The sequence below is a fragment of the Lethenteron reissneri genome, chromosome 12, assembly GCF_015708825.2.
Source record: "Lethenteron reissneri isolate LAM-NWPU_2019-01 chromosome 12, ASM1570882v1, whole genome shotgun sequence".
Taxonomy (NCBI): Eukaryota; Metazoa; Chordata; class Hyperoartia; order Petromyzontiformes; family Petromyzontidae; genus Lethenteron; species Lethenteron reissneri.
In genome coordinates this window covers 13,681,153-13,708,414 of record NC_083790.1, presented here as the reverse complement: position 1 = coordinate 13,708,414, position 27,262 = coordinate 13,681,153, and the positions used below count along the sequence as shown (strand labels likewise).

The 27,262-nt window shown below is 51.0% G+C and overlaps 2 protein-coding genes across 2 annotated transcripts; one reads left to right on the top strand and one right to left on the bottom strand.

The window, feature by feature from the left end:
• On the top strand, nt 1-11,545 carry IMP3 (IMP U3 small nucleolar ribonucleoprotein 3). The gene is made up of 7 exons (XM_061550764.1): nt 1-427; nt 2,205-2,312; nt 6,297-6,371; nt 7,288-7,367; nt 8,198-8,249; nt 9,706-9,778; nt 11,132-11,545. Exons 1-7 carry the CDS (start codon nt 291-293, stop codon nt 11,156-11,158), a joined length of 552 nt encoding a protein of 183 aa, XP_061406748.1. The 5' UTR covers nt 1-290; the 3' UTR covers nt 11,159-11,545.
• On the bottom strand, nt 10,047-26,445 carry PDSS2 (decaprenyl diphosphate synthase subunit 2). Its single transcript, XM_061550763.1, is given in 9 exon segments — nt 10,047-15,224; nt 15,457-15,492; nt 16,179-16,307; nt 17,773-17,937; nt 18,470-18,544; nt 19,058-19,123; nt 19,125-19,257; nt 21,567-21,716; nt 26,125-26,445. Coding segments are annotated over 9 exon segments (1,215 nt in total). The 5' UTR covers nt 26,430-26,445; the 3' UTR covers nt 10,047-15,068.
• Between the last annotated feature and the right edge of the window lie 817 nt (nt 26,446-27,262).

Here is a 27,262-nt window from a genome sequence, read left to right as displayed (position 1 = left end):
GATCCGAGCGGGCAGGAAGAGAGACGCGTCACGTGTGTTCGTGTTAGAGCGTGAGACACGTGTGTTCGTGTGAGAGAGACACGTGTGTTCGTGTGAGAGAGACACGTGTGTTCGTGTGAGAGAGACACGTGTGTTCGTGTGAGAGAGACACGTGTGTTCGTGTGAGAGAGACACGTGTGTTCGTGTGAGAGAGACACGTGTGTTCGTGTGAGAGAGACACGTGTGTTCGTGTGTGTGAGAGAGAGCGTGAGACACGTGTGTGTGCTTGAGTGTTTATTTCCACCGCCGCCATGGTTCGCAAGCTTCGCTTTCACGAGCAGAAGCTGCTCAAGAAAGTCGACTTCATCTCGTGGGAGGCGGACGCGGACCGCAAGGAGCTGCGAGCGCTACGCCGCTTCCACATCCAGCGCCGCGACGACTACACCAAGTGCGGGCGGGCGGGCAGGCAACATGGGGGGGCACGGGGAGGCTTAGGCCGGACACACGTGGCGGACGGCATAGGATTGTGGTGTTGTGTGTGTGTGATGGAGGTGGTGGGTGGTGATGGGGGTGGCGTGTGTGTGATGGAGGTGGTGGGTGGTGATGGGGGTGGCGTGTGTGTGATGGAGGTGGTGGGTGGTGATGGAGGTGGCGTGTGTGTGATGGAGGTGGTGGGTGGTAATGGGGGTGGCGTGTGTGTGATGGAGGTGGCGTGTGTGTGATGGAGGTGGTGATGGAGGTGGTGGGTGGTGATGGGGGTGGCGTGTGTGTGATGGAGGTGGTGATGGAGGTGGTGGGTGGTGATGGAGGTGGCGTGTGTGTGATGGAGGTGGTGGGTGGTGATGGGGGTGGCGTGTGTGTGATGGGGGTGGCGTGTGTGTGATGGAGGTGGTGGGTGGTGATGGGGGTGGCGTGTGTGTGATGGAGGTGGTGATGGAGGTGGTGGGTGGTGATGGAGGTGGCGTGATGGATGTGTGATGGAGGTGGTGGGTGGTGATGGGGGTGGCGTGTGTGTGATGGGGGTGGCGTGTGTGTGATGGAGGTGGTGGGTGGTGATGGGGGTGGCGTGTGTGTGATGGAGGTGGCGTGTGTGTGATGGGGGTGGTGGGTGGTGATGGGGGTGGCGTGTGTGTGATGGGGGTGGCGTGTGTGTGATGGGGGTGGTGGGTGGCGATGGGGGTGGCGTGTGTGTGATGGGAGGTGGTGGGTGGTGATGGGGGTGGCGTGTGTGTGATAGGGGTGGTGGGTGGAGTGATGGGAGCGGTGGTGCAGTGGTTAGCGCGCTGCGCTATGAACCCGGCGACCCGAGTTCAATTCTCGCTCACGGCCACCACCGGTGACTATTATTTTAACCGATCCTGGGCCTCGCCTAGGTCGACTCAGTGTCAAATGAGTACCTGGCTTGGGCCGGACACACGTGGCGGACGGCATGGGATTGTGGCGTTGTGTGTGATGGGGGTGGCGTGTGTGTGGTGGGTGGTGTGATGGGGGTGGCGTGTGTGTGATGGAGGTGGTGGGTGGTGATGGGGGTGGCGTGTGTGTGATGAGAGGTGGTGGGTGGTGATGGAGGTGGTGGGTGGTGATGGGGGTGGCGTGTGTGTGATGGGAGGTGGTGGGTGGTGATGGGGGTGGCGTGTGTGTGATGGAGGTGGTGGGTGGTGATGGGGGTGGTGGGTGGTGATGGAGGTGGTGGGTGGTGATGGGGGTGGCGTGTGTGTGATGGAGGTGGTGGGTGGTGATGGGGGTGGTGGGAGGTGGTGGGTGGTGATGGGGGTGGCGTGTGTGTGATGGAGGTGGTAGGTGGTGATGGGGGTGGCGTGTGTGTGATAGGGGTGGTGGGTGGTGTGATGGGAGCAGTGGTGCAGTGGTTAGCACGCTGCGCTATGAACCCGGCGACCCGAGTTCGATTCTTGCTCACGGCCACCACCGGTGACTATTATTTTAACCGATCATGGGCCTCGCCTAGGTCGACTCAGTGTCAAATGAGTACCTGGTGTGGTGTGTAGTAAACATCGTCACTAGGGAAACAAAGGCGGTCGGGCGTGGTGCAAGCCACCCACCTAATCGTGTAACGTTTCGGTCTTAATAGGTGCTCGCTAACAGCACTTCCCCCAACAGTCTATTAAGGCCACACCACAGGAGATCTTTGGCTGTGCAGGTACCGTGGTTTCTGCCCGTGCCGTGAGCGCTGGCGAGCTGTGCGATGTTGTGCTGCTGCTGTGCAGGTACAACAAGCTGAGCCGCGAGGTGCGCACGCTGGCCGGCAAGCTCAAGGAGCTGGACCCGGCCGATCCGTTCCGCAGTGAAGGCACGAACCGCCTCCTCGACAAGCTGTAAGTGCTGCTACTGCGCAACGCATTCCTCTACCACCACCATCATCGTCATTGTTAGCGTCGTGTGGAGAATAACAATTCCTTGCCAACTGCGGGGTTTAGATACTTGGAAAAGGCTGCGGTAGGCAAATCCGCAGTTGAAGTACAGGGGGGGCCTATGGGAACTACGGGGTTATTCAGAACGACAGCCACGGTCAGGCTCGTCACAATTCAACCCAGTTGCCTGTTTATTAAATAATAAACACCAAATAAAATGCAGCACATTACTCAATGACAATAACATACACATTATATTAACTGTATATTCCATTTATATAACGCAAGCAGCCGTCCCTATGGACGGCTGCTTGCGTTGTGGCCGAAACACACATTATTATGTTTTATTTTTATTATTTTATTACTTCCCTTCTACGTGACTTTACCGAAAGAACCAAGAACATGAATCCCTGCAGTCACGAAAGCTTTAAATCGAAATTTAGACGGACAGCAGCACCACGGAGGGGGGGGGGGGGCGCACGGGTGGTGTGGCAGCACAGAGGAGAACCATGTAACTGTGTATTGCGGACCCCCCCCCCCCCCCGTGTGTGTTATAGATGCATAGAACGACGTCAGCAGACAATGACGTCACGCAATACAATGACGTTAATACACGTCACGTAACTTCCTTAACACCATGCTCACCCGTAGATACTCATATTTCCAGGCCGAGGTTGATACATTGGTATACAGATAATAAACCGTGTGTGTACATGAATCCCGCGGTTGGCAAGTCCACGCTTGGCGAGGGATTGCTGCCCAGGTACCAAATAAATGGACAGCACGCCTCATTCACATGTCTGTCCTTCCACGTAAAAACCGACGGTATTGTTTTCTGCACAACCCATCATTCACACGGACTTCTGGGAGTGCACCGTTTGAAGACTCGGTTCAACTATCAGTGTCTCTAAATCAGCAGTCGGGGCTTGGTTGAATCGTTGAGTGTTCCTTTGTGGTGACGCAGCCTTGCGGAAGCACATTCACTGCTTGTTGCAGGGGATCACGGTTTGAATCCGGCGTTACAGATCCACATGACTTCATTCGCAAGAGTAGTCATTGTGTGCCGGAATCGTGGTCCAAATTTTCAATAATAAACCCTCAAATTATTCAATTCGAATTACGTGTAGAAATCATATTCGAGAGGTTTTTTTGTGTTTGATTACGTAAATATAAAAAGTGTCTTTTAGACCACCACCACCTGACAGCCAATGGGTAAGGTTTGTCACGTGAACAAAACATGGCAATTAGTTACTACTTAAGCAGACCGGTGTGTTAGAGAGTAAACCCACAACGTTTACAATTCAAGTACCGTGACGTTTCGCCGTTAATTACAACCAGCATTATCAGGCGGCAGCGAAATTTGTGGAGAAATCCTGTTTCGGTCTTAAATAGATGGATACGTGATGTCATCACTTGGGAACCAATCAGGTGTGAAGGCCAGTGGAGGGGTTCATGTTTTCATTTAAAGTACAATGGATATATATTACTGGATGAGTTATTCATAGGGTAATCAACATACATAATGTGCATGCACAATGCGTATGCATGTGTGATCCACATACATTATGCATGCACATCCTGCCCTTTTTGAGTACAAGAAATCCCAATACCTGTTATTGGTTGCTCACAGTTAGTCACCATCGACGTATGGTGGCCTGTATAGGCATGCAGTTAAACAGTGTAGTAGCATCACTTGATAATACGCTTACAAGCAGCACATCTGTGAGACTTCGTGAGACTATACTGGGGGGTAAACGAGCGTTTGAAGTGTGACTTGCCCCTGACTCTGTGTGGCTGTCACCGCGTGTGGCTGGTTCTCTGTGTGTCTGGTTCTCTGTGTGGCTTGCTCTCCGTGTGATTTGTGGCTCCTGGTGGGAGTAGTGGGGGGGGGGGGTGTGAGAGAGGACGGCAGGAAGAGAGGGAGGGGAGAAGCAGGCGGGCGAGGTTGAGTGAGCTGCAACTTGGACAGCAGCAGCAGGCGGCGTCTAGTTTCTCGCCCATGTGCTGAGCAGCTCTTCGCTCCGGCTCTGATGAGAATAAAAGCTGCCGTGGGGGCGTGGGAAATGCCCGAGTGACCATTAGCAGCGGTTGATTTAAACGGGCCCTGAAACGCTCCCACTGTTTACTTTAAGCCGAATGTCCGTTCGTACGACCCTGGGACAAAAGTGAGGAGGAGGCCGCAGGGAGGCGCGCAGAGCGTGAACGTTGTTAATCTTGAAGGAAACTTAAAAAGGTTCTTGTTTTTTGTCAAAATTCCGCATTGATGAAGTAGTGTTTGAAAATGGGAAAACTCCTCGGTGCTCACGTGCACTCCGAGGAGCTACATAACCGGACACGCTCTTGGCCCACCTCTCACACTCTACCGCACACGCACGCTATCCGCGCTCTCGGAGGTTGAGATAATTTTCGTCACCGGCCATCGTCGCTTCTGGCGATGAGCCCTGCGCCCAAACGCACTCCGTTTTGTTCCGGGGTCGACGCGATGCCTCTCGGTCGTGGTCGTTCTCCAATCCACGCCTTCCTCTTGCTGTCTCTGAAACAATTACAATTATTGTGAAATAACATCGCATTGCACTTCACCTGCGATCATTTACTGAATGCACACCGGGGTCATGATGATTCACCGAGGAGGTGAGTGAAAAGAAGTGGGGCTGTTTTTTTAAGAATTGAGGTTGATGGTGAGACGTAGCTAAATAATTGCCTGCTAGAGGAAAGTTTTAAATCGGTGCACGTGCAATAAAAGACAGTGCCGCAGTAGGGACAGCTGGGTGCAAGCACCAGCTGTCCACCAGAATCATCCACAGCCATCACAACTTGCCCTGCTCCACCACTCGCGTCCACCACTTGGCTCTCACCCTGCTCCATCATTAGCGATCTCTGATGCCTGCTGTATATTTGGAGTTTGCGTCTCTCGTGTGGATTTTTCTCCGGGTCCTCCGGTTTTTCCCTCCACATTTAGAAACTTGCGTTTAGAGTATTTGGCTGCTATATATATTCACATGATAAGGCACTTCTTTGAGCTATCATTTGTGACCAGGTCACTTGTAAAAAAGAGCTAAATAGCTCAATGAGGCTTACCTGGTAAAATTAAAAGTTTAAATAGTTTTAGTCCTCCACTTGGCTCTTACACTCCCCCTTCTGGCTATGGCTAGATTCTCTGGTAGCAGCACACACTCACCCAGCAAACACACTCACCCAGCAAACACAACTCACTCACTATGCGCTGTGTGCTAGATGCTGTGTGCTACGTGCTGTTAGATGCTGTGTACTACGTGCTGTGTGTTAGATGCTGTGTGCTACGTGCTGTGTGTTAGATGCTGTATGTTAGATGCTGTGTGCTACGTGCGGTGTGCTACGTGCTGTGTGCTATGTGCTGTGTGTTAGATGCGGTGTGCTACGTGCTGTGTGCTACGTGCTGTGTGTTAGATGCGGTGTGCTGTGTGCTACGTGCTGTGTGCTACGTGCTATGTGTGGTGTGGTGAGTCGCACATTCCGCGTGCCGAGTGCTGAGTGCCGCGTGCCAAGTTCCCAGTGTCGAGTGCTGATGCCGCGCGTCCCACAGCACAGCCCCGGGTCTCGCGCTCACCGGGTATTTATACCGCGCCCGCCTTTATTTAGCCTCCACTCCTGCTCAGGGACGTGCATTCGTGATGGACTGCACATTAGAGTGCGCAATAACAAATGTTTTTGCTTACATCGCTCGCATCTTCCTCCGTGACTCGCCCCTGCCGGGGAAGGGCCGGCGTTGGCCGAACGCAGCTCACATACTGCCAGTGTAAATGTGTGTGGGGCCAGTGTACATTCGTACAAGACACTGATTCATGACAATCTCTTGGGTCCAAAATCTGCACCACCTGCTTCCTAACTCATTGCCGCCACCACGTCGCCGTCTTGCGTGTTTACGTTTTTTTAGCGAATGCCGTTCTGCTTGTTTGTTGGGTCATTCAGGTATGCCATGGGCATCATCCCCACCAGGCAGGGCCTGCAGCTGTGCGACAACGTGTCGGCGAGCTCCTTCTGCCGGTACGAGGACCGCACCGTCCCCGCACCGTCCCCGCACCGCCACCGCACCGCCACCGCACCGCCACCGCACCGCCACCACACCACCACGCCGGTTTCATCGTGACCGCTTAGTCCGCGAGGCTGCTCATTGCGCCGATCCAGAGGTTTGTGCCGTGAAGATGCCGCGAGGCCGGCACGACGCTGAAATCATTATGCAGAAACCTTACTACTACACCTCTTCTTTTTGTATTCTGTCCCTTCATATAAAAAAAGGAACGTCATTTTTAAAATAACCCATCAGCCGCATGGATTATTATTTGAAGTTGGGGAGAGCGGTCGTTTCCTATGCTGGAACCCAAGGTGGGTTCCTCCTCCACGAGTGGAGGGCTCCGTTGTGGGGCTCAAGAGGTCAGGACCGAAGGGGGGCGGATCGTGGCGATAGCCGCTCGGGAACCCGGCTGACATGGAGCTCCGGCGACCCCTCGCCACCACGGGAAGCACCGTGCCACCACGGGAAGCACCGTGCCACCACGGGAAGCACCGTGCCACCACGGGAAGCACCGTGCCTCCACGGGAAGCACCGTGCCACCACAGGAAGCACCGTGCCACCACAGGAAGCACCGTGCCACCACGGGAAGCACCGTGCCACCACGGGAAGCACCGTGCCTCCACGGGAAGCACCGTGCCTCCACGGGAAGCACCGTGCCTCCACGGGAAGCACCGTGCCTCCACGGGAAGCACTGCGCTTCAACAGCACGCTCAGTTGGTGCAGGCCGCGCGTTTTGTAGAGCCATGCGGTGTTAGAGATGAATAGATTTGTCTTGTTATCATGCTGCTTGTATATCCAGGAAAGCCTCACCCACAAGTCCCTTTTCTGGGAGGGTCCTGCCCCTTAGTAAAGGTCTCCGCTCAATCCCCTCGTTTTTTCCGAGCGTAGGCGGCGGTTGCCAACGATCATCATCAAGCTGAGGATGGCCCAGAATCTCAAGATGGCCGTCACCTTCATTGAGCAGGGACGTATCCTCTGTCGCGAGCGCTCGTGGCGGTGCGCCACACCGCGTGTCACTGGAGACGGGCATGTGATGGCGCCGCCCTCCCATACGCCGGGCGTTTCCCAGCGATTTGCACCGCATCTCGTCTCCGACGTTTAAAGGGCACCCCCAATGGGGGAGCTATCCTTGTGGCACAAGGAGACTCGGCACCTGGCTTTCGTCTGCCAGTAGGGGGCGACGATTACTGCTGTGTGTGCGAGGTCCCATTTGAGTCAATTTGCTGGTATTTATTTTTTCATTTTGTAAAATTTAGACTGTGATGCCGACATGCAAATGGCCTCATTTCAAATGAGGTCAGCGTATCTTTGACGTTCGTCGTGAATCATATGGGCAGCAGCAGTGATTACCGCGGCGTTAGCCACGGTAATCACTGCGAGCGGCCCACGGTGCTGTCTGTCGACGCCGCGATCCTCCGCGAGACGACGTCAGGGTGGGGCATTCTTAGGTTTTTTTCGGTAAAGTCACGTAGGTAAAACATTAAAATTAATAAAAGTAAAATAAAATAAAAATCACGACGTTTCGGAGGCAACACAAGCTTCCGTCTTCAGGTGGAACCGTCACAGCCACGACAGCTGTATCAAGTAAATGTTTTACCTACGTGACTTTACCGAAAAAACCTAAGACTATGAATCCTTGCAGTCACGAAAGCTTCAAATCTAGAGTCCGGGTGGGGGTTCTCAACTGTCCCTGTGATCCACGAGACTTTTGTGCGCGTCTGTGTGGAGTGGTCGTCGCTGCAGCGAACGCTCTCGGGACACATTTGCCGTGAGATGTTTCCCTTAAAGGAACGATCAGACGTTCGAGTTGGGACGGAAGTGGTGATGGACCCGGCTTTCCTCGTGACCAGGTGAGCGCACAACTGCAGGTGGGCCGGCCCCACTCCTGCCACCACATCAGTCCTGGATCGAGGATCCAATTCTCACTTCCTCACCAGCGGTCACTCACCTGTCACCACTTCCGTGGTTACATTTTTTTTACCAAGGCCCACTGAGCTATATAGCTCATTTTCAGATGATCGTTCAATGAAGTGGCTTATCACGTTGAAATTTAAAGCAGCCAAATATTCGGAACGCATGACCATTGGTCGCTTCACCCACGTTGAGAGTACCGAACACCGACTGTTTTGTCTCATCATGGGACCTCCTTTGCAAGTAACAAAATATGATAATAGGTTTTTCCCCTTTTTTCTGGCAGCAAAACAGGTGTTAAGATGAAAGGTGTTTCCACTTTTTTTTTTTAAACACCAAACGTAAACCTTTTACAAGGAATCATGTCTGCATTAACCACAATGCTTGTGGTCAGAATGCAAACAAAAAAACATACTCTGATCATATATGCATTGTCCTTGAAACTGATTGGTCTACACCAGAGACAGCTTTCTTTTGAGCCTCGTCTCAAAATGTGTTAGACCAGAGGACGCCAAAAGGCGTACAGCCCAAAGACAATGCATTATCAGAGTAATGAGAGCTCGGGGTGAGCATCTACATCATGGGACCTCCTTTGCCAGTATCAAACTCGTCCACTTTCCCCCTTTTTTCTGGCAACAAAACAGGTGTTAAGATGCTGCCAGAATAAAGAAGAAAAACCTATTATATTTTGGTACTGGATAAGGAGGTCCCATGATGTAGGTACTTGCCACGAGCTCTCATTACTCTGATAGTGCATTGTCTTTGGGCTGTATGCCTTTTGGCGTCCTCTGGTGTAACACCGTTTGAGACGAGGCTCAAAAGAAAGCGGTCTCTGGTGTGGACCAATCAGTTTCAAGGACAATGCATATATTATCAGAGTGTTTTTTGTTTGCATTCTGACCACAAGCATTGTGGTTGATGCAGACATGAATCCTTGTAAAAGTTTTCAGTTTGGTATTTTAAAATCTTAACACCTGTTTTGTTGCCAAAAAAAGGGTAAAAACCTATTATGATGTTTTGTCTCAACCACGAAGCTGGTCACCAACCCATTCACCCAACGACTCACCCAGGTCGCCTCACCCCTCTTTCATAATAGGTAAAAACCTATTATGATGTTTTGTCTCAACCACGAAGCTGGTCACCAACCCATTCACCCAACGACTCACCCAGGTCGCCTCACCCCTCTTTCTGCTTCTTCCCTTGCACCACTCTACTTCGGAATTCCCTCTCCCATCGTCTGTCGCCAAGCTCTTGCAACAACCTCGCTCTGATTTCAATGACAACTGCGATTATGCCATTTGCTCCTGGCCGCTTGGCGTTTTGGGTCGTCGGGCCGTGGCTTGGCAGCTGTGTGGAAGTGAGCTGGTGTGTATCTGCGTGTGCACCGCATCCCAGGAGCATGGAGGACTTCGTCACGTGGGTGGACTCGTCCAAGATCCGGCGCCATCTCATGGACTACAACGAAGAGGTACGGCCTCCCACACTTCTCCTGCACTACCGCCCCCACTACAGCCAACACTACCCCCACTGCAGCCTGAACTACGCCCCACACTCGCCAAAGCCATGGCCACAGCCCATGACCTCACGGCCTACGCTCACCAAAGATATGGCCTCACAGCCCACGCTCACCAGAGCCATGGCCTGCAGCAACAGCCATCCACATTCTCTCTCAAGATGCTCACCGCCTGCGCTGTGATGTTTTCAATGTGTAAAGTAGTAACTCGGCGGGAGACGACTTCACGGGTAGCACACTCTTTTATTTCACCAACTTATAGTTACACGGGTGACTAACACCCACTTAGTTACACGGGTGGCTAACACCAGCCTAACCCACACAGTTCTCCTGGCTACACCGACACGGGCTCTTACGCCCCGTAGCCTCTCGGAACACACCCGGCCAGGGTGTCCGTCTCGACTCTGGGTCCCACCGTCCCGACCCACACGGGCGTCGGACCACGGGTCCCACAGTCTCGGCTCCGAGCCTCACAGGGCCCCGGTCCTGACAAGGACGGCGGGACTAGGGGTCTCGGGCCACTACCTCCTCCACTCCGTCTTCGATCTTCAACTGGTTAACAACAACCCCGAGTGCTCTCGCGCGTCCCCCTTTAAGCACCTCCTGCGGACGTCGCTGAGAGCACCCATCCCATTTGACCAATCACTGGGCGCTGGCTACGATCCTCTTTTCGCACCTCGTGTCAGCGCGCCTCACCACCGGCGCGCGCGTCCAAACCACGCCCACATCGCGTGCCCAACCCCGCGCCCCGTGCCGCCCCGTGATCCATCACTGTCGGCGCACGTCAACACCACCACTACAAATGCGTACAGTCATAGATTTTAAAGAGTGGATGGTCGTGCCCATTGTTAAAGATCGACGTTAGTCAAAGGAAAATCGATGGTCACTCATACGTATTGACATTCAAACTCCCAGTCATGCACAGCGTGACCCCAGGGTGTTAGCTAAATAACTAAGCATGTAACACGTCTCCTTCACATATCTGTCCCTCCGTAACATACTATCAGCCACATGGCCTTCTGGGTGTGCAGAATTTCAGCAGCATTGGTTCAACGCAAGCAAACTGGGCCAGTTTTTGACATTGTCTCATCAGCAGTCGCGCTTACTTTAACCAATGCTGGTGAACTACCAGGTGTTTATAGGCGAGGATTCTCTGTTCAACATGGGTCTCATAGAACACGTAATAACATAATCACGAGTGTCGTAGTGGAGAATACAAGCGTGCCGCTCAATAGCTCTGGTGTGGTGGCTGTTGAGCGATTGGTGTCAGCCGCGTCATGGCCGTGCTATGCTTTTGTTTCGCCGCAGAGAGACGACTTTGACCTGGTCGGGTGAAGCGGGGGGCCGCCGTCACCACGCGATTCCTGGCCCTGCGAGCGATGTGGAGACATCTGAAGCTCGTGCCGGAGCTGCTGTCCACAAAATACAAGGGCACGAGGAGACGCTGGACAAGGTCTGCTCTGGCCCAGACTTTCGGCCGTTACAGATCTCTGTTACTGGACAGTGCTCGGCCACCCATTTTATTTGGCACTGCTTTGGCCACCTGGTTGGCCACCTTAACTCTTCCATTACAAAAGCAGGAGGCTGGCCAAGATACTGTCGTGGATTCGTTCATAATTACACCACCGTGTTCATAAAACCTGACATGGTAGACTGAATTAAATATTTTCTATAACTTTGTTTTGCGGTTTTAAATGGTTAATAAATGTGTGAAAACCGTCATGGATTTTTGTTGTGCAACAGATTCAGTATCACCAATCTGGTCTTCTTGGTATGGCTGGTGTTGATGAAGAGCAACAGCTATACTTTTACATTGAGGTGGTGGAGCCAAACAACTGCGTTTGAAGCAGCCGAGTGTAGCGCTGCGATGCCCCCTTCGTGTTAGTGAATTGCAGCCGTTAGATGTTCCATGGTTTAGTTCTCGGCGATCGCAGTCACCTTACACCGAGCCAAAACTTTTTAATTTTCCATTTGTGCTTCAAGTGTCTGCATCTGTTTTCATGGTTTTTGTTTGTGCATGTGGTTTTGGGGTTATGGCCTTATTCACTGGCAGAGCCAGTGGGGGGGGGGGGGGGGGGGATGGCACGTGCCCCCCCAATGATCCGATTGAAATCCCTAATTTCGATCAGATCATTGGGGTTTATTAGTAATAAATCGGGTTTTTGCGACCACCACTGCCAGTGTAGCATATTATTGTGCCAGGGACTCGATGAGATGATAGGACAATAGGGTGAGTCCATAATCGGCAATAAGTAACTCACAAAATTGTGCGCAGTTGCGTATACATTACACGACTTATCTGAAGGCATACCTTCAGCAAGAGCGATGTCGATCACACACGGTTCGAATTCCAAGTCTCGCAAGCATAAAAGTCTTAAACTATTAGGGCAAGTATCGCTAGTACCACGCCTGGCTGCCTTTGTCTTGCCAGTGGTGATTGTTACACATCACACCAGGGTACTCATTTATGGCTGACTTAACCTAGGGGATGCCCTACAACCGGTTCAGATAGTGGCTGGTGTTGGCCGTGAGTGGGCAGTGAACTCTGGTAACTATTTGGCATTTTGTTTACGTGACAAATCCCTTACTAATTACTCTTTGGTTCTTTTGGTAAAGTCATGTATAAAGATAAAATAATAAATTAAATAATAGCATACTACGACGTTTCGATTGCAACACAAGCAATCATCAGGTATAAAAGAAATGGCAACAAAAATCTAACCAGAAAACTATAGACAGTCATATAAGCAGACAGATATCACAAAGATACACAGAGAGAGAACACGTATCGGCACAAAGAGAGATCGTCTCTGTGACGGGGCCTTAAATAGAGAGAGGGGGGCGGGGGCGGAGAGAGGGAGGGGGCAAAGAAAAAATTAGCATGTCAATGAGTACGACGACGTGTGGTACGGTACGCAAGCTTGAAAATTACGAAGACGACGTGTGGTACAGTACGCAAGTTTGAAAATTAGGTGAACGGGAGAGACACACTAAAATTAAATAACCTAGCAAAATATCGAAATGTAATGTAATGCAACACAGAGTCGGTCAACACACAATTAACGCATAGCCTGGTTGATTACGTATTTCAAAGATTGCTAAGTTAGAATTTAAGTGTGAAAATTCCAAAGAGAGGACACAGGCAGAGAGAGAAAACAAAAAACCCAGAGAGAGAGAAAAAAGATAAGCTTAAAACTTCCCCGTAGAAGTGGTTCAATCTTAATTTGGAGCTTTCGTGACTGCAGGGATTACTCTTTACCGAAAAAAAACCTTTATTATGAATATTGGTCGTGAAAGCCGACGTGTTAAACTGAACTCGGGTCACTGGGTTCATAACATGGCTTGCTAACTGCCGCACGCACAACGTTGAAGAGAGACTCCTCTACGTGGTCACATGACTCAAACTCGTCCACCGATTGGTAGTTTTATTGCAATTATGCCCCAACTGCAAAAATTGAGAACTGGGCTCAAACGCGTAAAGAGAGACGGCACGGTGCCAACTTAGCAACGTAACCACGTATGTGTCGGTGGGGATGCCATGGACAGCGCAAAACACCATCGCATACCATAAATCGTGCTCAAATTGCATCATTGTACCCAGGCCTTAATAATAATGATGACATTTCTAACACGCCAGATTGTGTACAAGTCAAGAACTCAGAGGCGCGGAGCCAAGCTTAGGGCTGCCTGATGTTGCGGATATGCATAGGGATATAGAGTTCCACACTGAGGGGGCGACAGCAAAGAACCGACTTGAGGCTGGAACAATAGTGTCGTGTATAGTAGTTATGTATAGTGTCATGTATTGCAATATGAGGCTGTAACAAACAGTTTGAGACCTTTAGTGTCCGAAGCAGATTTTAAGTGATGCTGCGTAGGGTTCTACCATGAGCTTAAGAACATAGAAAATACAATTAGCTGTGTACTTTAACAAGTGTTTGATTTCAAAAAGTCTCTGTCCGAGCACATAAAATAACCATCTCACCACTACCGATGCAATCCCTTCCACATTGAGTCCAGGCAGACCACGAAAAAACAAGGGGGGGGGGTACATCCCTGGAATATTCCGTGTTGGGCAAAACCATCTTCAACAAATATATAATAGACCTTATGGTGAAAAATAGAGTAGCGTTCCTGGGTATGAAATCACCCGCCCCCTCCGTTGTTGAACTAATTCTACAAGATTTCCAACCTTGGTATTGTACTAAGGGATGGTGATTTGCTCTTTATTTCTGCAGTGCATACACTTTATTTTTCAATTTAACCTCGACACAAAACCCCCGGCTCGATTCCTTTTCACGCACAGCGAGCGGCACTTAACGCCCAATGCTCGCCACTGACACCGATACTTGAATGTTAACGATTCGCCATCTAGGCCTGCACCTGACAGTCCTCAACGACCGAGCGGCTGGATCATGCGACAATGTCAACATTTTAAACTAAACCATTTTTTTTATTTTACCAGGTAAAGCCCACTGAGCTGTGTAGCTCTTTTCAGAAGCAACCTGGCCACAAATGATAGCTCAACGAAGTGGCTTATCACGTGGAAATTTATAGCAGCAAAATACTCTTAAACGCACGTTTATAAACGTGGAGGGAAAAACTGGAGGACCTGGAGAAAAATCCATGTGACCACAGGGAAAACATGTCAACTCCGAATATACAGGCGTTGGTCGGGATCGCGATTGAACCCACGATCTGGAAACCAGGCGAGGCAGTTAACATCTCGCCACCGCGGCACCCTATTTGTGTTGTGCCATTGTGAATGTTGAGTGCGTTACATTATCACACAAACACATGACAAATACTGTAAATCGTTCTCAGTCGATTAATTCACACCGTAGCAGCATAAACCCCCCCCCCCCCGTGTTCCAGACATGTGCAAGGTTTTCCCGTATTTGTGTATGTTATATGTTTAATTTACAGCCGTAGGGCCTTGTCAAATGTTATATTGTGCTTGGGAGTCCAGCCACGTGGCTCGGCGCACAAGCGAGCGGGGGTTGAGAATTCAAATCCCGGTTGGGGATGATTCAGCCCATCGTAAAAACATGTACCACTTTGTAGGGAATTCAACAGGGGTTGTCCCGTGGAGAGACTCACCCCCCACCATAGTAACATGGAATTTCCACCACCGGCTCGGGGTCGTAAACGGGAGACGAGCACCGCCTATGCTCATTCGTGCCGGACATCGCCGTAGTTTGACGCGTGGGGTGGGGTCGGCCGTGACGTCGAGGGCAGCGTCATCTCACAGCACAGAGGCGGCGTGCGCCATCGTGGTGAGGGCGTCGCGCGCCGGAGACGGAGGCAGCGCCGCCAGCGCCGCCAGCGCCCGCTCTCCGTGCAGGTGGCAGAGCTGGGACGTGGCGAGCACAGACTGGCGCACATCCGGGGAGGAGGCCAGCTGCATGCAACACAACGCGAGTGTTGTGCACGCAGCATCGGAGCGTCACGTACAGCACACACGTACAGCACACACGTAGAGCATACACAAACGGCACACGCCAAATGCGTCATGCACGTGGCACAGTTGCTGGTCGCTTGACATTTTGGGCGTCTGCGCCTTGTGCTCATCAACTGTGTTTAAATATCAATGCGTGTGTGTAGCTATATATTGCACGTGAAGAGATTCCCACCTTTCCAAAGTCAATGCGTCCCGAGGCATCTGTGGCCTGGAAGAGAATGGCAGAAGTCCCATGAGTGGGCGACGGCGTGCATTCCCCACGCACGTTGCCACAAGCCCCCCATGATGAACGTTGCACATCTCAACATTGCCAGAGGCATCTTTAGCTGGGCAAGATCCGACCAAGGTAAACACCTCTCTCCCTCAAAAGTATACCGGGACAATATCAGATATGACAGACGCAGACGGATGACAGAGCAATCTAAAATCAAAACAATCCATAAAATGACAAGCGTGGCTTTACTGATTAGACACTGAATGTTGAAACCGGTCCAGAGTTTGCAAGTAATGAGCCAACGCTACTGAAATGACACACTTCCAGAAGGCCGTGAGGTTGACGGGATATACATATGTATGTTGAACTTCTTTTGCACCATACATAGCCAACCGTGCTAATTGGAGATGTGAGGGAAGGACAACAAACTTAACATAGAAAGCAGTTCTAAAAGTAAACCTACTTTGATACTTTTTGTGAAGGAACGGATGAGTGGGGGACGTGTATTGCCCGCTTGTTCACAATGTTACGAATATTCTACACCGCGAGACTAATCTTTTTTTTTGCATTTTACAGCAGAAACACCACTCGCTGTGCTGTGCGGCTAGCTCCTTATATGTTGCAATTAATATTTTGTTATCACTCGCACGTGTGCCGGCGTTCTACGCATGCTTGCATACCTTCTTGACGGCGCTCTGCCAGGCTCTTGTTCCCACTCGCTCTTGGTGCAGGATCGCCGGCGCGGAGTGAAAGCTGAAGTGCACCGCATCATTGTCCACCCCAATAAACGGCTGCATGTCCAGATTCAGCTGCGTAAACAAACGGACACAGATTCCCTGTGTAGCCTACACAGACTGTCGGGGAAAGTGCTGTTACCATGTAGCACCTATGAAGCCAACATGGCACCAGGCACTCATTTAACACTGGGTCGACCCAGGGGATGCCCATGAACAATTCAGATAATCGTCACTGGTGTTGGCGGTGAGTGGGAAATTAACTCGGGTCGCCGTGTTCATAGCGTAGCGCACTAACCGCTACACTACTGCTTCCAATGCACACGCATACAAAAAAGACAAATATCCGCCATATAACCTGAACAGACTGTTGGGGCAAGTGCTGTTGGCAAGTACGGGAAGGAGGTGGGTGGTAAGCACCACGCTCGACCACCTTTATCTCGCGAGTGGTGATGTTTACTAGGTACTTATTTGAGGCTGAGTTAACCTAGGGGAGGCCCAGGACCGGTTCAGATAATTGTCACTGGCGTTGGCCGTGAACGGAAATCTAACTCGGGTCACTTGGTTTGTAGTGCAACGCGCTAACTGCTGCAGTCCACATACACACGCACATCAGAATATTTATACTGGAGAAATCCGATGAGCTATACACACGCGCACAAACACATGTGCACACACATGTAAATTAGGGCTACTAAGCGGTAAAGTGGAAACCATTTCCAGCGGAATGCCGGTACCGATTGTCGCGCGCGATGTTCATGGCAAGAGACATCGTTCATTGCCTCCAGCAAACCCAGGGGGCAACGGTTCACCTTTGCTTTTCAAGCCGGTTACCGGAGACGGGAAAACCCGATGTTCCCAGCCACACGACTGCTAACTCACCGTGCGAGACAGTGACAAGGTGATCCATTTATAGATACTCTACCAACATAAAACTATATTTGATTTCACAGCCTTTACGTGCAGCCTCCTACCAATCTCAACACACGTGCTACATCTCTAACCCTCCCCTGTGTAAGCTACTGAGCCGTCACGTTCACAATATTTACTCGGCTGTTGAGAAAAGAGAGGGTTCGTAAAAAAAATCAGTGGGGTATCTATGAATATATCACCTTGTGTATTTCATTGACACACCCCCTGTGCGGTCATGCGTACTGTTAGGAGTTTAGTTCATCCCACAGAGTGCTTCAGAATCTCGTCTCACGCGATGAATGGCACTTGGTTACATGGTTTGTACGTGCATGCCGCGTGCTTGTTATGAGAGTATACGAAGGGTACGTGACCATTTCCGTATGTACAAGGTGTGCTGCGCGACCATAACGAGTGAACCCAAAAGCCAAGCGGTCTCCAAATCTGGATGCTCAAGCGAGAGTGGCCCATACTCATCCCTGGTGGTGGTGGTGGCGATGTGGGATCCATCTCTCCATAATCACGACCGCTGCTGACTTCCCACAAAATGATACAAACTCATTTTATCGCCCACAAGGGATGAAAGGTAGGCGGCCGTGTGAGGTGCGTGACACGTCTGCGCTGCTCGCACCTGGTGCGCCGCCGCCATGTCCCTGCCGTAGCTGAACGCGGACCGCTGCAGCTCAGCGCTCTGATTGGCCAGCACGAGCGTCGCTTGGCAGCTCTTGGCAAGCAAGGCACCGTGGGAGAGGAAGGTCCGGTCCAGATAATCACAGACACTGGCATTCTCTGGAACCTGAAACACACGTTTAACATTATTCTACGTGCGCTCTGGTTTCCTCCCACATGTAACACACATTCAATGTCTGATACCACCTTCATATATAGAGGACCGCAGAGCTTGGGGCGGGGGGTGGAATTTATCCATGGCCGATCGCCTGGCTGCCTTAATCCCCCTTTGGTTCCTCCTCGCGCCTCCCTCTCCGAGAGCGAATGAACTCTGCTGCGGTGGCAAGTTACAAATAATTATTATTACACTTTAAAAAGGAAAGCCTAACTCTCAGGAGGGTCCTTCCAAGTTTTCGCAGTTGGAGGTGATGCTGCTGTGTGTAATCCGAATTGAGCGATTTGCAGGTAATTTTTCAGCACTAGGATGGTACATTGCAACATCCCACAGTACCCAGATAAGCCCATGCACAACAGGGGGAGGGGGCATAGAAACTCCATGCAGAAAGGCGCATGAGGTGGGAATTGAACCCGGGCCCTTGTTGCTGTGAGGCGTGAGTGTGAGCACGGGGCCACACTGCCGCCCTGTGTGTCCCACTCACCCCTTCGCTTCCACTTCCTTCATAGAACAACCCCTGCACGAGGTCTCCAATCGCGCTGGACATTAACTCCACAACCTGCACACGTCACAGCATCGTCTTCACCATCCTAACTGCAGACCTTGTCTCGTCATGGCGCACATCTTTTAAAGCAACAAAATAAATAACCACGATAACATGCCTCTGCCACACAGCCTTCTGGGAGTGCATAATTTCAGCAGCATTAGTACAACGCCAGAAAAACTTGGGACCTGTTTTGAAATTCAGTGTCTCATCAACAACTTACACTTGATTCTAGATTTGAGCTTTCGTGACTGCAAGGATTCATACTATTAGGTTTTTTTCGGTAAAGTCACGTAGGTAGAAATAAAAATAAAATAATAAATGAAAATAAATTAAATCACGACGTTTCAGAGGCAACACAAGCTTTCTTCATCAGGTGTAAAAAGGCACAGCAAAATAACTGTAGATGTTAATAGACAACTAGGACCCTCCGCTAGATACGGGTCTTAGTTCGACGCAAAACTACACAAAACGAAACTTGAAAGCGATGCGACACCCGGAGCGACAGGGCGAGCGCCACGCGCTCACGTGCGTGTTGTTGAGGCGCGCCAGCCCCGTGGACGCGTTCGCAAGCAGGAGGTCACCGCTAAGCACCTGCCATCTTGTTCCCAAAATCCATGTCGTCGCGGCAGTCGTCGCTGAGTACCATGGCGGCGACATCCACGATGCCGCGGTGCACGGCAAACGCAGTGTGGATGAGCTCGGCAATCTCCGCCAAGCTGCGCTGGCTGTGCATGGAAAACATTAAGCGTTTAGAACAACGACGACGTGGAATGTGTTGAACTTCTTTCGCACTGTACATAAGTTCAACATAGATACATACACAGAGACCCATAGTTGTCCTTCCCCGTACCCACGATTATCACGGTTGGCTACGTACGGTGCAAAAGAAGTTCAACAGACACACGCATACGTACGGTGCACACATAGATATGTACGGTACGAAAAAAACTATGGGTCTCTATTTGAGTCTGTGTGTGCACGTATGTTGAACTTCTTTCGCACCGTACGTAACCAACTGCTAATCGGAGGTATGAGGGAAGGACAACAAACTAAATACAAAAAAGCAGTTCTAAAGAAATTAGTTTTCAATCTAGCTTCAAAAGTGCACAGCTCCAATAAGGTATTCCCTTCACCAGCAATGAGTCCAAAGCAAGCCTGACTGCTGAAGAGACAACGAATGTCGAAACCGGTTGAGAGTTTTGCTTGTGTTGAACCAATGCTCCTGAATTTGTGCGCTTCCCAAAGGCTGTGCAGCTGATGCGATGTGTAAAAAATATATTTTATTCATATGAAGTGACAGATATGGGAGGGTGGTGCACTATTTATTTATTTCAAGGAAGTTACACACAAATATTACAAGTCAAATCATACAACAAGGTGTTTTTGCATCGTGGCAGTCAATAATAAAATATAATTTGCATTTGATAAGCATGGGATGTTATGTACTGTGTATATGAACCACAGCAGCCTCTTCAATTAACGGTTCAATTAGTTGGCATGGTTATTCTTCTTTAGCGATCAAGTCACAGCTCATAACTCAATGGTTATGATGACCGAACCAGACAGGCAATTCTCCCTCGTGATGTCAAACAATCTTAAACGGTTCCTTGAAAGGATGTACACATTAGAGGCTGACCGAAACTAAATTTCTGGTTTCGGCCAAAACTGAAGCCGAAACTGAAAGTTTAACTTCACTTTCGGCCAAAACCAAAGCTGAAACCGAAAGTTTAACTTCACTTTAAAGCTTTTGTGACTGCAGGGATTCATAATTTTGGTTCTTTCAGTAAAGTCACGTAGAAGGGAAATAATAAAATAAAAAAAATTCAACATAATAAAATACAATTCTCACGACGTTTCGGCCACAACGCAAGCAGCCGTCCTCATGTGAAGAACAGGTCTGTCGGAAAGACAGCGTCTGAAACGTCGTGAGAATTGTATTTTATTATGTTTTATTTTTATTATTTTATTATTTCCCTCCCACGTGACTTTACCGAAAGAACCAAGAAGATTTAACTTCACTTTCGACCGAGACCGAAACAGAAAGGTATATAACCGAAGTTACCGAACACAAGTTTTATTAAATATGTCATGATGCAATGCTACTTTAATTTAAAATAAATCTAGAACTAATCATTCAGAGCCTGCAGTAAGAGTAGCTAAATATAAAATCTTTAGGTGTTACTAACCTAGATAATTATATCCAAACAAACGAATGTTGTAGTTAAGAAACAACAGTTTTTCCGCATTCTCGCCCAGCAGGTTGCTGCGCCTTGCTTGCACCAGAATCGACTTTAGTGAAGTAATCCCACACCGCGTGTTTCGATATTCTTGACGATGATTAACTGCTCCGTTTATTAACTTTAATTTTCTACTTCACTCAAGATTCGTAATGTCGTTATCACTAATTCGCTACAGAACTATAAACTAACTGAATATCAATATTGTCAGACTTCGAATCTCGGTATCAACACGCGTGTAGACTGAAGCGAACGCAATACACATAAGCCAAGGCGGGCAGGCGGCTGGGAACAGACAACAGAGGCACTTTGTTGTCGTCCCGCCAAAGAGACTCCACCCACGGATGGAAATGCAGGCTGCCGTCTGTTGAGCGGTTTAGCAGACCGTGGTTGCGGCTGTAACCTCGCTCCCAAGCTGCTGCTGCTGACGTGTGTGTTTTCAGCCTATCGCATAGGATTGCCTAGCGCCGACTGACCGGCCGATAGGCAGAGTGATAGACGTAGCACTAGCATTATATTCTAAAAATAGATCTTCGGTTAACGACCGAAAGTCAATATCAGTTTCGGCCGAAACCGAAACCAGACCGAAAGTTAAAAATTGACTTTCGGCCGAAACCGCAAGTATGTCGAAAGAGGCCATTTGCCAACTTTCAGGCGCCGAAACCGAAACCGAATTTCAATTACCAATTACTATTCTCACGGAAATTCTGCCGACCAACAAATACATTCATACCGCAACAAATACATTCAACACGCATTGTGCACACACGTAGAGATGTTGCCTATCCAGGCGTTACCTTGGGTAGATGCCGTCTACCATCACCTCGGGATCGGAGGAGATCTTGCCGTCGGGCTGCTTGCTGGGTTTGGGTCCGGCCGCTTTGGACATGAGAAGCACGACAAGGCCTCGCATCTGAACCATCTGGCTGCTGTCACAAACCAAGCCCCTGTGGGTGCACACCACAGCAGACACACCAGTCACACAGCACCCCACACCAACACAGCACCCCACATTCACAGCACATACTCACACCACCCCAGTCCCCACACCTCCGGTTAGCACATACGGTGTGAAAAAGGTTCCACATACTTAGCACGGCAGTCACAGCCCACAGCCACACATCACCCAACAGTCACACCCTACAGCACAGTTACACACCACGGCAGTCACAGCCCACAGCCACACATCACCCAACAGTCACACACCACGGCAGTCACAGCCCACAGTCACACCCTACAGCACAGTTACACACCACAGCCACACATCACCCAACAGTCACACCCTACAGCACAGTTACACACCACAGCCACACATCACCCAACAGTCACACCCTACAGCACAGTCACACACCACAGCCACACATCACCCAACAGTCACACCCTACAGCACAGTCACACACCACAGCCACACATCACCCAACAGTCACACCCTACAGCACAGTTACACACCACAGCCACACATCACCCAACAGTCACACCCTACAGCACAGTCACACACCACAGCCACACATCACCCAACAGTCACACCCTACAGCACAGTTACACACCACAGCCACACATCACCCAACAGTCTCACCCTACAGCACAGTTACACACCACAGCTACACATCACCCAACAGTCACACCCTACAGCACAGTCACAGCCCACAGCCACACATCACCCAACAGTCACACCCTACAGCACAGTCACACACCACAGCCACACATCACCCAACAGTCACACCCTACAGCACAGTTACACACCACAGCCACACATCACCCAACAGTCACACCCTACAGCACAGTTACACACCACAGCTACACATCACCCAACAGTCACACCCTACAGCACAGTTACACACCACAGCCACACATCACCCAACAGTCACACCCTACAGCACAGTTACACACCACAGCCACACATCACCCAACAGTCACACCCTACAGCACAGTCACACACCACAGCCACACATCACCCAACAGTCACACCCTACAGCACAGTTACACACCACAGCCACACATCACCCAACAGTCTCACCCTACAGCACAGTTACACACCACAGCTACACATCACCCAACAGTCACACCCTACAGCACAGTCACAGCCCACAGCCACACATCACCCAACAGTCACACCCTACAGCACAGTCACACACCACAGCCACACATCACCCAACAGTCACACCCTACAGCACAGTTACACACCACAGCCACACATCACCCAACAGTCACACCCTACAGCACAGTTACACACCACAGCTACACATCACCCAACAGTCACACCCTACAGCACAGTTACACACCACAGCCACACATCACCCAACAGTCACACCCTACAGCACAGTCACACACCACAGCCACACATCACCCAACAGTCACACCCTACAGCACAGTTACACACCACAGCCACACATCACCCAACAGTCACACCCTACAGCACAGTTACACACCACAGCTACACATCACCCAACAGTCACACCCTACAGCACAGTCACAGCCCACAGCCACACATCACCCAACAGTCACACCCTACAGCACAGTCACACACCACAGCCACACATCACCCAACAGTCACACCCTACAGCACAGTTACACACCACAGCCACACATCACCCAACAGTCACTCCCTACAGCACAGTTACACACCACAGCCACACATCACCCAACAGTCACACCCTACAGCACAGTCACACACCACAGCCACACATCACCCAACAGTCACACCCTACAGCACAGTTACACACCACAGCTACACATCACCCAACAGTCACACCCTACAGCACAGTTACACACCACAGCTACACATCACCCAACAGTCACACCCTACAGCACAGTCACAGCCCACAGCCACACATCACCCAACAGTCACACCCTACAGCACAGTCACACACCACAGCCACACATCACCCAACAGTCACACCCTACAGCACAGTTACACACCACAGCCACACATCACCCAACAGTCACTCCCTAGAGCACAGTTACACACCACAGCCACACATCACCCAACAGTCACACCCTACAGCACAGTCACACACCACAGCCACACATCACCCAACAGTCACACCCTACAGCACAGTCACACACCACAGCCACACATCACCCAACAGTCACACCCTACAGCACAGTTACACACCACAGCTACACATCACCCAACAGTCACACCCTACAGCACAGTTACACACCACAGCTACACATCACCCAACAGTCACACCCTACAGCACAGTCACACACCACAGCCACACATCACCCAACAGTCACACCCTACAGCACAGTTACACACCACAGCTACACATCACCCAACAGTCACACCCTACAGCACAGTTACAGCCCACAGCCACACATCACCCAACAGTCACACCCTACAGCACAGTCACACACCACAGCTACACATCACCCAACAGTCACACCCTACAGCACAGTCACACACCACAGCCACACATCACCCAACAGTCACACCCTACAGCACAGTTACACACCACAGCTACACATCACCCAACAGTCACACCCTACAGCACAGTTACACACCACAGCTACACATCACCCAACAGTCACACCCTACAGCACAGTCACACACCACAGCCACACATCACCCAACAGTCACACCCTACAGCACAGTTACACACCACAGCTACACATCACCCAACAGTCACACCCTACAGCACAGTTACAGCCCACAGCCACACATCACCCAACAGTCACACCCTACAGCACAGTTACACACCACAGCTACACATCACGCCAGTCACACACTACAGCAGTCACACACTACAGCAGTCACACACCACAGCACAACCACACTACAGCACAACCACACAGCAGTCACACACCACAGCAGTCACACACTACAGCAGTCACACACTACAGCACAACCACACTACAGCACAAACACACAGCAGTCACACACCACAGCACAACCACACAGCAGTCACACACCACAGCACAAACACACAGCAGTCATACTGTAAGACAATGAGACGCCGCACTCGCAGAAGCCATCTTCCCAAAACCAGAGGCTGTAAATCAGGGCCTCGAATGTGAGCACAGACACTTGAAACTTATGGCGGTACCCCAGGGTACCATAGTACCCCGGCTCTCGCACAATGTCTGTGATGCAGTCATGTTTAGTCTGTTGATGGTCGGCGATGCGGCAATCGACTCATCTCGACGAGCTGGACACGATGCACCACCGTGGTGCGTGCGAGCGTCCAGGGTTTCAGCGCAATCGTCCTCGCTCGTTTCGACATCGCGGAGTGGCACTGAGTTAAGTACACCCCTGGAAAAAGTGTCCCATTTAGTATTATTTGGTACCCCCCCCCCCCCCCGGGGTACCGCCATAAGGATCACTTGTTGCGCCCGGCTCCACGGCTCGGCTCAGTGTGCAGCGCCTCAGAGACAGGGGCCAGTGGTGGTGGTGGTGGTGGACACCCCACACATGGCGACGTGCCCTGAAGGCCGACGCGAGGGCTGGCTACCTCGGGGACACGGCGCATGGAGGAGGCCACAGCAAAACAAACATTTCTTCTTCCAGTGCCTTCCTGCATCGCTGAGAATATCCACGATGTGTCTGTGGACAGCTTTGACCGGCAGCCACCCAGCATCGCGACCCGAGCTGCTGCCGCCACCGTGACGATCACCCGTGACCCAGCAAAGGGTCAGGGACCCCAACAGCATCTGAGTGCAACGCCACCCAAACGTGTGTTGTTGTGTCCGTGTGTTGTGTCCGTGTGTTGCCTATGCTGCGCTATCCTCACGTGGCCATGTTGAGGAGAGGGTGTTGGTGTTAGGAGTGTTACTTTGTGTGATGTTGGGGAGCGGTGCAGTGGTTCGCGCACACGGCGTCACACAAAGTCAGACCCCCCTCATATGACGTCACAAAGCTCTACCCCCTCCCCCAAATCATATTTCCATTTTGAAAATAAAACATGCTTCAAATCGTTTTAAACTATTGTCATAGTAGTGCGTATTTAATGTGGCGCTGCACTCTGATGTTGTAGGAGAAATGTTTTATGAAAAAGGTATATTTAACTATTCATTTAAAGTTGCGCATAAAGTTGCGCATTTTGATGTGACGTCGCATTTCTCAACCCCCCCCCCCCCTCGTCACACATCTTCACAAATGTCTGACACCCCCCCCCCCCTAGGTGCGTGACGTCATTTATGGACGGCCCCCAACCCGGCGACACGAGTTCGATTCCTGCTCCCGATCAATACCAGTGACCATTGTCTAAATGGGTCCTGGACCTCCGCTAGGTCGACTCGGCCTCAAGTAAGTCCCTTGTACGGTGTGTAAACACCACCCACCCCCTCGTGTGCCGCGTCGGCCTTCACAGGTGCTACTCGCAGGAGGTCGTTGTGTGTTGGTGCGGTACCGACGTGGCCGTGCTGAGCAGCGGGTGCCCCGCGCGCCGCAGCCTCCCCGCCCTCCCGGCCGCGTGGCTGGCGCCGTCCCCCAGCAGCGCGCGGAGCCCGAGCACCGACCCCGGGTAGCCGACCTCGCGCCGGGCCGCGTGCACCGCGCTCTGCCACGCGCCGGGGGGCCCCGCGGCGGGGGGCCCCGCGACGAACCCCCCCCCCGGGGGGGCTCCTCCCCCCGAGTGCGCTCGCGCCCCCAGGGCCCGCAGCGCGACGACCCCGAACCGCGGCCTCGCGAGCAGCGCCAGCGGCGGCGGCAGCGGCATGGTCCGAGTGAAGGGGGCTTCCGCGACGGCGCCCGCAGCCAATCAGAGCGCGGCGCGAGGCGGGGCTTCGCCGCTGTGGTGGGCAGGGGTCGTGGGTATGGCGGGCGGGGCTGGTGGGCGTGATGGGCGGGGCTATTCCAAAAGGGCGTCACGAAATAATTGGCAGCAACGGGGGTCAAAATTCAGAGGTCAGCAGCGCCGCGTGCGCTGTGTCAGGCTGTAGAATCCGGGATAGATTTATTTATACACTAGCGGAAGTACCCGGCTTTGCCCGGGTGAAAAATATATTTCTTAAAAACCTTACATATATATACACAGATACTAAGGTATTGTCAAAGCCCGGTGAGCTGTTTGTACATTTCTCCACCAACAAATATATAAGAGGCTTTCACAAGTCCAAAAAGTTGTAGAAAGTGTGGGGTAAATAGTTGATGTCAAAAGGTTTCCGAAAAATGCGGTCTCCCCCCCCCCCCTCAAAAATATCTTTACCCCTCGTAGGTATATATACTAACAACACCTTACATAAAACAGAGGAAGTGGTATCTATTGACTCTGTAGTAGTATCTACTGACTGTACCGTAGTATCTACTGAGCCAGTAGTAGCTACTGACTGTGTAGTAGTATTTAGTGACTGTAATAACTACTGACCATAGTAGTATTTACTGGGCCTACAGTAGAATCTACCGACTATATACTCGTAACGACTAACTGTATAGTATCTGCTGACTCTATAGTTGTATCCACTGACTATAGTAGTAACTACAAAATCTATAGCAGTATCTACTCACTCTATAATAGTATCTACTGACTCTAGTAGCTACTCACCGTGGTAG

Excerpts from the sequence above, each read along its gene's own strand:
- IMP3 (XM_061550764.1), top strand. The coding sequence starts at position 291 with ATGGTTCGCAAGCTTCGCTTTCACGAGCAGAAGCTGCTCAAGAAAGTC. Across the intron at positions 6,372-7,287 it reads TCGGCGAGCTCCTTCTGCCG|GCGGCGGTTGCCAACGATCA; the intron begins GTACGAGGACCG and ends TTCCGAGCGTAG. Across the intron at positions 8,250-9,705 it reads CCGGCTTTCCTCGTGACCAG|GAGCATGGAGGACTTCGTCA; the intron begins GTGAGCGCACAA and ends ACCGCATCCCAG.